At 36.9% G+C, this 14952-nt stretch overlaps 2 protein-coding genes across 2 annotated transcripts; both read left to right on the top strand.

The window, feature by feature from the left end:
• The first annotated feature begins 1683 nt into the window (after positions 1 to 1683).
• LOC121731459 (protein CNPPD1) lies at positions 1684 to 4712 on the top strand. Its single transcript, XM_042120873.1, has 5 exons — positions 1684 to 1840; positions 2708 to 2804; positions 3079 to 3284; positions 3386 to 3514; positions 3603 to 4712. The coding sequence occupies exons 1-5, from the start codon at positions 1790 to 1792 to the stop codon at positions 4245 to 4247; spliced, it is 1128 nt and encodes a 375-aa protein (XP_041976807.1). The 5' UTR covers positions 1684 to 1789; the 3' UTR covers positions 4248 to 4712.
• A 4933-nt stretch (positions 4713 to 9645) lies between these two features.
• Positions 9646 to 13749, top strand: LOC121731458 (caspase-3). The gene is made up of 6 exons (XM_042120872.1): positions 9646 to 9920; positions 10330 to 10504; positions 10622 to 10702; positions 11800 to 11919; positions 12447 to 12634; positions 12995 to 13749. Exons 1-6 carry the CDS (start codon positions 9789 to 9791, stop codon positions 13634 to 13636), a joined length of 1338 nt encoding a protein of 445 aa, XP_041976806.1. The 5' UTR covers positions 9646 to 9788; the 3' UTR covers positions 13637 to 13749.
• Positions 13750 to 14952: the final 1203 nt, after the last annotated feature.

Here is a 14952-nt window from a genome sequence, read left to right as displayed (position 1 = left end):
TCGGCGGATGGCAACTGAAAATTCTGAAACTTTAACAGTCAACTTGACATAGGTATTTTGACAGATTAAATCTGACGTTTAAGCCAATGTTGCCAAAATAATAATCTCTATGGTAAAGACAGAAAGACGTATAGTCCGTCAAGAAAGTGAAGAAATTAAAAAGTGGCAACATCGTACTCATCGTAGTGTCATCCTTTTTTTCTTAGATTGATTTGAAAGGGATGACACTACGATGTTGCCTTTATTAAGTATTTTATAATATTTTATAAAGTATTGTCCATAGATAGTACATTATACAATATCTATATTCTATTATCTTTGATTGGTGGCTGTATGGGCAACGCTCCCTTTGCCTGTCCCGACCGGCAGTGTTGTCACATCTACCAACTTTGTGGTAGATCTACCTATTTCACCGCCCTTCTACCTATTCTACCACTTCGGTACACGAATTGTACCAAAATGGTATCCGAGTCGTCTTGGTACAATACTTCCTTCAGCAATTGTCATTTAAAAACAAAAACGGACCGCAACTACACGAGCTGCAGCTGTTCTGAGGCGTTCGCTCACTTTTGAACCCAGATTAGGCAGTGAACGGTCCGAAACTTTACAAGAGTGAGAGTTTAACATTTTGGAATGAAAAGGCGGATTTACACGGTTCAATCACATTGAAAGTAATTTCGTTAAAAACCACTAAGCAATTAAAATATTCAATACCTACGTAATAATACGTAATAAATAATAATATTATGTAAGTTTAATACGTGTACACTATAAGTACGTGCATTCAATACGTGACAATGCCAGGAAAATAATGAAATTGAAAGCAATATTGAAAAGAAATTGCTAAAAAATTTACTGATATGAGGGTGGTAGATCATATGTAGTATCCCTTAGTAGTCTGTGGGTAGATCTACCAACTTTTAGTTCTAAATTCTAATCTAACATCTACCTAATTCTACCAATTTTTGATCATGACGTCTACTGGTTTTCTAAAATTAGATGTGGTAACACTGCCGACCGGGACAAATTAAAAAAAAAAAGGTCCATGGTTGGCGGCAGCGTTGCCAGAATGTTACTTTTGTAACATTTTACGTTACTTTTGACCCTTGCATGTTACATTCATGTGACATGACTAGAGATGTTACTTTTACGTTACTTTTGGTAATTGAAAAAAAAAGATGTTTGAAACCAAAAATACGAAAACAAAACACACTTAGTTTTATTGAGTTTAGTCGTTACAGCTGACAATGCTTTGAATGAACGTGGCGAAAAAAGCTGCCATCATACAAAAACAAATTTTTGACAGTTCTCCTTTATCAGCAGCGCCCCCGCCCACGAGTCTGACTCGCTCATAAAGGGTTCCGTACCGTGATAGAGCAAAAATAGGCCAAAAATTGTGTTTTTTTTTGTATAAGAGCTTATGTTATTATATTTTCATTTTAATAGGTATATGTATAAATAATTTTAATAATAAAATAATTATACGGAATCCAAAAAATCACTTCATCTCTATATATGTATAGTATGTTTTATGTTTTCGTGCATTCTGGATACCCCCCCCCCCCCCCCCCGGCATTTAAAATATTATATAAGTAATGCGAAATGTTACTTTTCCCCACAAAATGTTACTTTTTGCATGACATTAAGTAACTTTGGAACATACAGCACTGGCAACACTGGTTGGCGGTGGAGTTGGGCATGTTTGCAGAATTTTTTATCAAAAAATATAAAGTGTTTTGATTTCAGCACCATTACGAATATCGTTTTCAGCTTTCGACATTCCCTAAAAATGTCTAGTGTTTCGAAACGCAAGAAAGAAGGCTATCGTGGAAAATTTAAGGTACGAGTTATGAGGTCAATACGTTTCACATTATAAACTTTTCTTTTTTTTATTATCTAATTACAACTCACAAATTATTTTGTAATTATGCGACACATCGGGCCTCAGGTAGATAAAATGTATCTAAATAATTAACCTAACACTATTATTCCTGCCACGACATCTTATTACAAATTGGTGACATATCTACAAAATCAACAAAAGCATGTAAACAGGTGGTTGAATGTTAACAATATACAAAGAATTATCCCTTTCTTTCGTTCTTGAAAAGGCGAGGTATTCTTCCAAAATTTTGTTTAAATATTTACCTCTAACTACAAAAATATTTACTCATTATTATGCTATGTATTCATACTATTCAATGTTTTGTGTTGGTGAAATATTGAAAAAATACAACATAAAACATTGTCTCGGTCAGGCTACTTTTTCATTCATTGTGTAACTTTTTTATTAGATAGTATAATAATAATAATAATAATATCTATGGACGCTTCACACCACATCAGTCTGGCCCCGTGCTAAGTACCTAAAGGACTTGTGTTACAGGTACCAGACAACGGAAATATATTTAATACTTTTATACTATACATATATTTAAGATTTTTATTATATCATACACATATTTAATACACATCCAGACCCGGGAACATTGAAAACTTTTTGTTCTGTCAGCGGGATTTGAACCCGCGACCCCCGGCTTGAGCTACTAACGCGCTCACCACTGAGCCACAGAGGTTGTCAAAACTTTCTAGTTTAAGTTTATACTGTACTTGTATAGTTGACTCGGTAAACTTCATATCAGAAATTTCTATAAAAAGCAAGTAGAGCATCTTCTGGAGATAATAATTGTTTCTTTTGTATGTGCAGACAATGGGAGATCACAAGGAGTTTCTGAAACGAATAACTAAGACATTGTATTATGGACAACTGCCAACTCTGCCGTGCTTGAGCCTCCCCGTCACAGGTTTGTTATGACTTATGAAATACATCTAACGGCCGTTCCCAATATTTGATCTATCTCTGGTTTTGCCCTACTAGAGATAGGAATAGCTCACATTAGACATTAGAGACATATATTTTATGTCGATTCAATGTTAGCTGCGATCGGTTGTATGTCAAACCAGAGATAGATTGAATATTGGGAACGGCCGTAAATCTTTAAATTTGAATAGAATTGGTTTTGTCAAATCTCATTGTCTAATCCCCTAAATTTGAAACGTTATGTGTGGTAATTTCAGAGATAGCCTGTGAGGTGTGGTCGTCGGCGCAGCGCGGGCGTTCACTGCGGCGGCTACGCACAGACGCGGCCGCGGCGACGGCGCGCGCGGCCTGCGTGTCACCGTGCGCGCTCGTGCTGGCTCTACTGTATGTGGAGCGGCTGCAGCGCTGCAACCCCGACTACCTCGCAGCCTCTGACCCTGATCAACTCTTTCTTGTCTCCTTGGTAAATTTTTATAAATACAAAAATATGCTCTATCATTCTGTAAAGAGCTCACTTTATGTATTAATCAATTTAAGACGTGATTAATATAATGTTTGTTGCAGATGGTTAGCAACAAGTTTTTGCAAGATGATGGTGAAGATGATGAAGTTATATGCTCGGAGTGGGCTACTTCAGGGGGCCTAACACTGAGCCAACTAAAAAAACTTGAACTAGAATTCCTGAATGCTATTGTAAGTTCAATTTTATATAAGATGGTTTGTATAATTTTTAATTATAAGTTGTAATCAACTTATTAAAAAAATTATGTGTTTCTATCAGGATTGGAATGTGTATGTGAGTGCTCGATCGTTTTCGGCGGGGCTGGCGCGGCTGGAACGACGTGTGGCACTGCGGCAGGGGCGCGCACGCGGCTGGTTTACATACGGCGACCTCACTGCGGCCGCGCCCGCAGCGCTGCCCGCCGCAGCTCTCGCCTCTCTCGCCGCTGCCGCCGCCCTACTCGCCTCCGCGCTGCTCGTCGCCCACTCCTCGTCCCTCGCACCGACCCAGCCCGCCACGCCTCGTCAAACAACCACTCTGCATGCAGATGTAGCGCCGCCCGCTTCGAACGCCACCACCGACGATCGCACCGAACCGCTCGCGAAGAGACTAGCGGATGAGACGCGCTGCTGCCCGGCGTGGCTGCAGTACGATCGGCAGGAAACCGCGCTGCCGTGGTTGCGACATGTGCCTCTGCCGGAGCCCGAGACGTCTGGCGGCGCGGCGGAATGGCTTTACCGCAGCGCGTTGCTGAATCCGTTGCTGCGCTGGTTGGAACAAATGTCGCGTTACTCGGAACTGCTTCTGCCGCGAGTCGCTAACCACTCGACAAATCGCTGCGCCGCCCCGTATGACCGTTGCCCTCATAGCTGGCTAAACTTTAGTCGGTTGAGTCTATACACGGCTACCGTGTCGGAGCGGTAGACTCTGCGCTTTTGTTAAGTCTATTGCAACGACCTCTAGATTGCTCAAATATTGGAAATTGACATGCTATGTGTTTCTATTAACAATATTCAACTGAATACTTCATAATTTGTCCTATAATATTGTGAATAACAATTTTGTTATAAAATAGTAGGAGTCAGAGTTATAGGTAAGTATACATATTATTAAAAATTACTGTATTTTTTTGCTCAAAACATTGTGGGATGGGTATGTTAAAAACTTACAACATGCTCAAATCAGGAGCAATAATATTTTGTCGTTATAGGGCATCAAATACCAGTGCAGTGATAAACAAAATTTTAGTAGATAATAATTAATGGCTAGTAATTACTAATTACACATAAAAAAACTAATTAATCTCCCAAGAACTACAATACCTAACTAAATTATTATTCTCATGACTTTTAACCTATTTATTTAATCTAATAAAATCTAGATTAATAATATGTATTTTTATATGTCCTGTTTATGTATATTGTGCAATAAAAAAATTCCCTTGTTAAATTGTTTTTTTTTCTTACATTTTATTCATTTCTAAATTAAACATAAATCAGCCTTCTTTCTTACTACGCGTAGTACATATTAATTCCATGCAATGATATTCTATGTTACTAACGTAACTAGATTGGAAGTTTACGGTAGCAACGCGTTGCCACTTCGAAGATGCCTGCAGGCATATCAAAGAGAATATAATCACTAGGCATATCTCACATACATAATGACATAACGAATATATGACTTGACATTGTCTTTTGAACAAAAAAGTGGTTACGCATTTCTGAGAATCTTTTGTAAGACATTGCTACTCTAGTATTTTAGAAACTCTGATTCCATGGCCTACATATACGGACTATAGGCCTCTTGGATATCGTTGCCTAGCTACGGCAACGCCGCGGGTCGGTTGACGGCGGAAACTCACGGGCGCTTTTCTCATATGATTCTCATACAAGTCACTGCACTTTTTTGGTAATTGTTTATATTTTAGCTCAATAAAAAGTAATGAGCCAAATTATTATAATTGATTGTGGACTTCATAATATTTCCGCAGACTTTTTCCGCGGAAAATCAGTACTTATCGAAAGCTATATTTACTTAAATATACACGATCATGAAATATTCTTTCAAATTAATTGAATATGATTTTTTACTTTGTATTTATTTATTTGTAAGATCATCTTCTTAGTTATTACTTATTACTAAAAACAGGTTGTTTACCTAATTAAAAATTATAGAGCACAAACTAATTCCAAAGCAATCATGTTCATGAAGTCTTCGAAATCCATGATGATGGAGAACGAATCATCCGTGTAAAAGTAATACCTACCACAGACCAGAGTAGGTAATCGACTGTACGACGTGAAAGTGGGGCTATGTATTGAATAATCTAAACAAATATAATATTATTTTCAGCAACTTTTCAGCCATACATGCAAAATAAAAATGGAAAATGCAGATGTATTTCATTATCAAAGAAATTTTTCTTTGATTTTTATGATTAATATGTAATATAATAAATTTACTAGATGACGCCCGCAACTCCGTTGTGCCATGACTCTTGCACAACGGAGTAACCGCGCGAGATTCGGGAACCGTACATTTTCCCGAGAGAAAAAGTATCCTATGTCCAGTGGCGTAAATATAGGGCTGGCAAAATGCCACGGGCCCCCGACCCAAATGGGTAAAAATTTTTAAGTAGGGTGACCTGTCCAACAATGAACCACCAAAATTTCCAACCATCATAACTTCAATTTTTTTTTCAATAAAGTATGCTTATGTGTTTAAGTGAGAATAGTAACTATTTGGCTAAGTATTGGAATATGGTAAATTATTATTTAATTACTATTAACGGAGAAAAATAGCCTTTTTTAAAAAAAATATTTGGTTCATTGTGTCCATCCCATAGGACACAATGAACCGGGGGGGTGTACTACAATGAACCATAAAGTACACATTGAACCATATAGTAATTTACTATTATTAAAAAGGATATATTAAAACAAAACGTTAAACAATCAGTCTTTATTTTCTTAGGAAAGTGTTTTTTATCAAAATAGAGTATACCTAATAACATTTTAAACTTTGTAATGAAAACAAGTTTCAATAAATTTTAGATTTCTGAATAAAAACATAACAAAACCTTATTCTTAATGGTTACAAAACATAATATCTTAATTCTAAATTATTATTAAAAGAGATTGATTGGTCTTACTTAAAAGTTTTTTAGTGTTGGCACGTTAATCAGTCTTGTCATGATTTTATTATCTTTAGATGCTGATGTATGCTTAATAAAATGTTTCATAACATCTAAAAATAGTTCAGCATTCATCCACCCTGAAGGTGCAGCCAAACCCAACGTGCCCGATGGTGCACCAGATAACATATGCGGCTGGAATTTCTTTCGTGGGAAAACCATTGCTGGTGGTAAAGATTGTCCCGTCGCGCTTACAATAAAGCATGTTGTAACTAAAGTTCCCTTTCACCACTAGTAACTTTTCCGACGTTCATGCCTTTACGTGCCAAAACTTTTCCTGGCCTTTGTACAGTTGTGGTTGATGTTTCGTCTAAATTATATAGTCTAGTGCCATCAGAAAAGCTAGGATGTCTCTGCATTACAGATTTTAAATTGCTAAAAAACTTTCCTACGGTGTGTTTGTTAAAAGCAGTAGCTCGAGCAATGCTACAGGCTTCTGGTTTTCTCAAAGATAACTCTGGATGTCTTTTTTTGAATGATCGAAGCCATTCAACTCCTGCCATTTCTGCAGCAGTCCATGATGGAGGTATGTTTTTTTTATTGATTTTAGCCATTTGATATGCGACACGACGACAGTCTTTTGAAGAGAGGCCATAAAATATTTGAGCACAATAATCAATGTATTCTTTTAAATAACCTTCTTCTTCTCGTGTAAAAATTGCATTAACCTCGTAATTTGGAGTTACTCGCTGTATTTCTTGGTTTAATTTGCTCATAGCAACATATCTTCGTACTGTTGGGTAACTGAGGTGGCATTCTTTACTTGCATTTCTAATGCTCATACCTGCCTTAACTAAGTCTATGGCTTTCCTCATTGATTCTTCACCATGTCCTCCCTTTTTTCGTGAATTTACTTTAACTCAACCCATCTAAAGAAACAAAATTTGATATCAGCTACTCCAATCATGTATGTACACAATGAGCCAATAGCTGGTACACAATGAACCGTGGTTCATTGTTGAACATATGAACATGGTTAACTGTAGAACACCCTAGCGTCAATATTTATAAGTTATGAAAACGTTATGAAAAAATATCACTACGAGATCACTTTTATTATCAAAAGCAAGCCAATGAACATAGCTATATAGCTAACTTATTAATAATTTTGCAATATGCAACAGAAATATGTAAAACTAAATAATACTTACTTTTTTTTTCAACTTTTGCCACTAGTTTATGACGAATTGCTCGTCACGCAGCCGTCTTGCGCGTGAGCTCCAATTATAAGAATGTACTCTATGGTGAGCTCGCCGCCGACTGGTGCGGGGGAGAGGGGTGTCGGTCGGCTTTCAGTGTGACCAGTGAGCGCGTTCGAATAACGTTTAAATTTAAAAATATAGCGGTGGTTAACTGTGTACTACTGGTTCATTGTTGAATATTTGACCCTACATAATATTATTGTTTATTATAAACGTGACGATTTTTATTGATAGAGCCCCATCAATTTGCCACGGGCCCCGGATCTTATAGTTACGCCACTGTCTATGTCCTTTTTCGGGACTCTTAAGAATATGTTATGGAGTTATCCATGCCAAATTTCAGCAAAATCTGTTCAGCAGTTTAGGAGTTAAGAGGTAACAGACAGACACACTTTCGCACTTATAGTATTATTAGTAAATTAGTAATATCAGTAATTAGTATATTAGTATGATAATATTTTAAATGCGAAAGTGAATATCGAAGGAAATAGTAATAAATATTGAACCGACAATAATTTTATTTATATCGTTTTTTTTCAATTACAATATATTATTATACACAAAACAATGATATTGAAAATAACTTGCACGTGATATTTTAGAAATATTCATGCGAGATTTAGATTTAAGCATGATTAACAATCGGCATGTTGATTTCGATACGTTTCCCAATTCCGTCTCAGAAACGAATAAAACGTTAATTCACGAATCCGAGATTGGGAATTTTTGCACCCTACAAGACAACAGTACCTCGTACCGCCCATATTTTCCTTATTCAGAGCACTTTTTAACGTTTTCAACGTGTTTTAATTTTTAACTAGTAAACCGTATTTCACAGCTGATCGCACTCTGACACCCACGTGTTGCCTGAATCTGCCGCACGCCGCTCCACTAGAGATATCCAAGAGGCCTATACAGTGTGAGTCGCCGGCACTGTAATATAAATTGAATCGACTCAACATTCTGCAATGCCTTGAACTACACAGGTGAGTTCACGGACATAGATCCTCATACTGTAAATATGTACATGTTAGAAAACGACGTCAACATAATTGCATGGACTTAGGGATGGGTAAGGCAGTAAAAACTGAGTCAGAGTAAAACCTCAAATTCAGTAAATACTGAGTATTTACTTTATTGTATGAGTATTTACTCACTGGACACAGTAAAAACGATTTATTCAATATTTTAGGTTCTGATTACACTTAAACAAATCAAGAACATTACAGTATAATAAAAAATACTTTTAACAGATTCATAATTTTAATATTCTTTTCACAATACATACACTTTGAAAATTATATTTCTGACTGTTTCACTACAAATAAATTAATATTTTGTTATAATCTACATGACGGGACCCTAATGTAGACCCTTGTATAAACAATTCATCGTAACAACTTGAGATGTTTCTAAAAACAGCTGTGATTTACGACCCGAAAAAAATTGGTTTCGTATAACCCACAAGCAAACTTCGTCTGCATAGCTCTCGTAGGTACATGTTTCTTCCAATTTAATTGTTTGTCTATTTCTAGACCTAAGAATCGCGTTGTACCTGCTTCTTCTATTTTGTTATTATTATAATGTAGATTAATTTATATCCAATGAATTTGAATCTCTTTGACTGAAGTGTACTATTTTTGTTTTATTTAAATTAAATTATAATTATTATACTTACTTATAGAAGAGAAGAAGAACCCAGTTTTATAGAAGAGTGATCACTGAGATCAGTGAAGACTTGAGAGTTTAGAGTTTAGACTTTAGACTCGTGAAATGGTGAAAGTATGGCATAGACTATAGACCATAGTATAAGGCAAAACTTAGATGAATATTTATTTCAAAAGAAGAAGGCAAATAACTTGTCAGATGTCATTGTCAAATTCAGTCAAATTTGTTAAAAAAATTTAGCAAAACAAACAAATTTTGTTGTAAATTACATACAATTTACAATATTTTTTGTTACTTTTCGGTAATGCGTGACTCACTGATGGATTATATTATACTGTCGTAGATTGATAGTAAAGTTATACTTTTGCTATTGATGTTGTGTTGTTGTATTCATTTAACATGGAAGAGGAACACAGAAAAGCAATTATTAAAAATTTTGTATCCCTTGTGGAGCAAACGGATTTAAAGAAAATGGTATCTGCATTATACGAAAAGGGAGTGTTCTCCGAGCAAATGATAGAACCATTTAATGTAAGTTACGCGAATTGATGAGCTACTATTTACTAACAACTAGACTATAGTATTTCATTAGTATTCAACATGAATTTCCACCAAGAACCGACAGTACAATCAATTACATATAGAGTATTTCCCATTAATTCAAAATGTGGTACTGCTGGTTTCTATTGGGTGATTGCAGTTGTTTTTTCATGATAATATAATTATCTTGTTGTATCAACGGTCCTTCCCACATAAACCTGATACTTAATTATTACATAAGTTTGTTTAAATAAACCAATAAACCAATCCCATAGTAACAATTATAACAATAACACTCATAAAAATAAATACCATACTAGTCGATATATACTTATTCAATATCTATATATGTACTTTTATTTGAAATTGAATTTTAATCACTCCAACTTATTTGCCCTAGGATACAAATAAAGATGAACGCAGCCGCAAGAGGTTGTTGTATTCAAACATTACAAGACGTGGACCTCGGGCTTTTGGCCACCTCCTGGATGCCCTCTCGGAGTCAGGATACTGGGATCTGGTGAGAGATTTGGACCCTAACAGTCATCTCCATAAAAGGCCACGAAGTACTTTCAGTAAGTATTACATTGGTTTATTTAAATATGTAATTATACTTCCCCATGTAAGTCAATCATCTTTCTTACTTTAAATTGCAATAATTACCCTACTATAATAAAATAAATTTCTTTCAGGTAGTAAATCCGATGAAAACCAATATGTTAGTATTAAAAATGAAAAAAAGAAGACCAAGACTGTAGTTGAACAAAGCAAAGGTACTTAAAAACCAAATACCAACAAATTGCAATTATAGTTTGTGCATTCTAAGATGATATGGGTGACAGTTTTTATGTTCCTTGCTACGGGTTTTTTTTACAAGAAAACAAAAAAAATCAAAATGTAATAAATTATATTCCATCTACAAAAACAAATGTTTCCCATAATTGTAAATGAATAAAAATGAAAAGATGCTAAATGCTAACTTATTAATAAAAATTATAAATATTAACTGTGAAATAGGAGTATAAAATTATTGTTACAAAAGCATTTGAAAAATGTCATATGCATGAAACGGAACTTATGTCAATAGAGATTGAATCTGTTGAATCGAAATCAAATCGATAAAAAAGGGTGGCTACCTTAAATCGCCGGCACCACTGAAATGTCAGTACGAAATCGATAATTTCGATTGCAATTCCTTTACAAAGTGATTCGATATTTTTAAACTATTGATTAATTTTTGCTAGGTAACTTCCCTACTATTGTCAATTGTAATGTGTCACACATATCATCATAAAACGCACAAACTATAGATAATGTTTTATTTAAATATATATATTTTTTAATGATTCAATACAGCTTAAGGAAATATTTCTGTAAATGATGTAAAATTTTGTAAAGTTAAGTTAATCCTTGTTTAAACTTTGAAGGGTTGTAGTTCCTAACTCTTGCAATATTTTTCAATGAAATCTATTTTCTGAAAAATTATTATTTTATAATAATTTAGATCAAAATTAGATTAGCTTATAACCCTGTATCTCTCAAAAAATTAAATTGTATTTTTTACAGTATATTAGTTATTGGTGGCGCGACGAACTAGATGCGTTTGATAAAGAGTGGCCAACAACTTCACAGGATCGTGAACTTTGGAAAGAGAGAGGGGAGGCCTTTGCCCAGCAGTGGGACACTGTAGGCTGATAATAATAATAATAATAATAATAATAATTAGTTATTAGATATTCAGTTTAATTCTTTGAATTGGCTTCAAATAATTTCATTCATTGTGCCCCGTGTATTATTTTTCTCTATTATTCTATGCTTATCGTGCAATGTCACTAAAATATTATGCAATATTAATTTTTTTTTCCCACAGATATAGTCAATGATTGGCCAACTCCTGCTCCTCGAGAGGTTGCTGAAGTATCAGATCCACCTGCAATACCCAAGTTCAATGTTATAAAGTCAACACATTTCATGGAAGAAACTGACGAGGGTAAGTCATATTATAATTTCTTTTATCAAAATGTTTGTTTATTCCACTGATTTTGTTAATTGAAACTGATTTCTTGAAAAACAATATATATAATGTATAAGATACCCTCATTACAAACCAACAGGGTGTTTTTGTATCTTGCAATAATTACAGTAATGCAATAGGGAAAAATTATATGATTATATTTTGTTGTGAATTAGAATTTTTAATACAATTTTTTTTTCATAGTCACTGCAGTTTTTAGTAGTTATGTAATTTCAAATTTGCAATGTAATCGTTTCGATCACATATAAGTGGCAGACCAGCTTACCAATATGTTGTCTAATTTCACTGCCCACTTTCCGCTTTCTTAACCCTTTTGATGCCAGATTGATGGCTAAAAAGTACAAAATAAAAAAATTATTAGTCCATCAATCCGTGGGTTACACATTCAGTTTCGGGTCAATCTTTACCAGATTCTCATCAATCTGATCCATACGATCAGATTGATGTGAAACTGAATGTGTAATTCAGGGGTTTCGGTACAGGTTCCAAGATCAAGCTGTACCGCACGCGCGGGCCCAACCGCGGCTACCTGGTGGTGTTCAGTTACATCGACTTCCGCAACAACACCGACCAGTACCGCGCCGGCGCCGACGTCGACTGCCAAAACCTCAAGTACCTGTTCATCGAGCTCGGCTTCCGGGTAGCCTCATATCAGAACCTCAGTAAAGAGGTGAGTGTGGTAGTCATAAGGGATTTTCAATGTGAGTTTTGCGGAACCCTAAGTTGTCATCAGTCATAAATGTGAACCGCACTAAAGAGGTGAGTGTGGTAGTTATAAGGGATTTTCAATATGGGTTTTGCATTGATAAAGCCTACATTAGGTTACTATTTACTTTAAGGATAGTTATGTTAAGCAGTTAACATAACAAAAACCGATTAGGTATATTTTGTCCATGTCTTCAAAGCTCGAGAACTTTGGTTATTATAGGTTAGGTTAGAGTAGGTTATAGTGACCATGTAACATGATAGTACCTAAACGATGTTTCGAAGTTAGAGACTTCGGTTCTCAGACGGATTGCATCGCCCGCAGGAGACGCTGCAGACGTTGAAGTCGCTGCAGGACAGCTGCGTGTCGAAGTGCGAGTGCCTGTTCATCGTGGTGTCGTCGCACGGCTACCCGCGGCGCGGCACGGCCGACACCGACGTGCGCGTGTCCGACGGCGGCCACATCAGCGTGTTCGGCTTCATCGACCACTTCAACGACAAGAACTTCCCGGCGCTGCGCGGCGTGCCCAAGGTGTTCATATTCCAGGTGTGCCGCGGCGCCAACAGCGACTGGGTGGACGCGCGCGCGCTGACGGACGGCCTCGGCCGCTACCCGCCCCCCGCGCCCGCCGCGCCGCCGCCGCCGCGCCGCGACCGCGTCTACAGCGACATCCTGGTGGCGCACTCCACGCTGCCCGGCTACGTGTCGCACCGCGACCCGCGCGACGGCTCGTGGTTCATCCAGGCGTTGTGCAAGGTGTTCGCGGCGCACGCGCACAACACCGACGTCGAGAAGCTGTTCGCGCTCGTCGACGACGCTCTGCGCGACGAGTACCACGTGCAGACTTCCGAGCGCAACAACTGGGGGTTCAACCGCCGCCTCTACCTGCACCCCGGCCTGGTGGAGGGCCCGCCCCCCGCCGCGCACCCCGCGACCCCCGCACCCGCCGCCGCGACCGACACGTGACCTGCGGCGCGCCGTCTCCGTATCGAACTGAATAGCGCCACTTTTCTTCCAACAGCTGACGCGTAATCGTGACAGGCGCAATAGTAGCAAGGACTGGAAAGTTGGAAACATTCCGCTAGAAGTTGTAATATTGTAGTAATTAATAACGTGATACCTAGGTACCGTCTAAAATGTTAATTTTAACTTTAAAACATTTAACATGTCTCAATTTATATTTGTATGTAAGTTACTATACTTAATTAAATGTGGCTCGTTAGGTAGGTGCTTACTAATCCATACCAATATTGCGAAATAATAATATAGGCATTTATAATATTAGTATAATATGAAATGGTATGGACTATGGATGATATACCTAGTTTTATTGTAAATGTAGGTATAGGGTGTTTTCCAATAAGAGCATTATAGTGCATTATGTGGTATACCTAATGCTTAACGTTGAATGTTTCAACAACAACACCTGCACCGCTTCGCACAATCGAGCACTATCAATAGTAGTGCTTTCGCTTGATGCGTGCAATGGATACCAACTCTGACAGAAAAGTAGTTTCAGCATAATTCGACATTAAGCGCTTAAGCGCCACTGAGTCGCATTATGCTCTCTAGTTGGAAAACTAGGAAAATTTAAAAATATAATGTCCGTCGCTAACGATAACAAAATATTTGCTTGTGAGTTGTTGTGTTTGTGAGTGCATATTTAAATGCTCATTGGTCAAGCCAAATGAAATATAAAAAAATCTTCTAACTCTGGTGCTATTTCGTACTGACTCTGGTGCTATTATCATGCAATGTGCTAAAAAACCGTTGACAGCTGCTGTGTTATGATATTATGCTCTGTGTGCAAGCTATTCCTTTGCGCTTAAGGTGACGCCGCGTTAAAGTAAAAAACCGTGTTGGATATGTTTTAGATGGCCGCCCCGGCCTCTCATAGAAAACAAGAAATGGAACAGTAAGAAATGGAAAGGGCGTAACAAAATGGTTTATGTCGCGTATTTTAAAAACCATAAATATATTTTATATAAGCTATGAGCAAATTAAAGTGTATGCTTGAACCAATCTATGTACAAATTTTGGAAGCTTATAAATCACTCTCCTCTGTTGGCAAAATTAGAATCCCTTTTTTTACAGAGGTCTTTTTGATTGATTATTCTGTGTTATAAAAGTTGACCAATCGTGTTATGCTATGGGTAATTCAAAGACAAAGACATGATGAATACTGACAATGAACTTTTATTTCTTAGCTTTAGTCATTGCTGAGAAAAATCGATATCGCTACAGCCAAATTATCAAGGCGTCGCCTTAAATTTAGCGCGATT

The sequence above is a fragment of the Aricia agestis genome, chromosome 11 (assembly GCF_905147365.1).
Source record: "Aricia agestis chromosome 11, ilAriAges1.1, whole genome shotgun sequence".
In the NCBI taxonomy this organism is placed as follows: Eukaryota; Metazoa; Arthropoda; class Insecta; order Lepidoptera; family Lycaenidae; genus Aricia; species Aricia agestis.
This window is presented reverse-complemented; position numbering and strand designations above follow the sequence as displayed.

Coding starts and splice junctions, on each gene's coding strand:
- LOC121731459 (XM_042120873.1), top strand. CDS start 1,790: ATGTCTAGTGTTTCGAAACGCAAGAAAGAAGGCTATCGTGGAAAATTT. Junction 1,841..2,707: donor GCTATCGTGGAAAATTTAAG/GTACGAGTTATG, acceptor TTGTATGTGCAG/ACAATGGGAGATCACAAGGA. Junction 3,285..3,385: donor AACTCTTTCTTGTCTCCTTG/GTAAATTTTTAT, acceptor TGTTTGTTGCAG/ATGGTTAGCAACAAGTTTTT.
- LOC121731458 (XM_042120872.1), top strand. CDS start 9,789: ATGGAAGAGGAACACAGAAAAGCAATTATTAAAAATTTTGTATCCCTT. Junction 9,921..10,329: donor AAATGATAGAACCATTTAAT/GTAAGTTACGCG, acceptor TATTTGCCCTAG/GATACAAATAAAGATGAACG. Junction 12,635..12,994: donor ATCAGAACCTCAGTAAAGAG/GTGAGTGTGGTA, acceptor CATCGCCCGCAG/GAGACGCTGCAGACGTTGAA.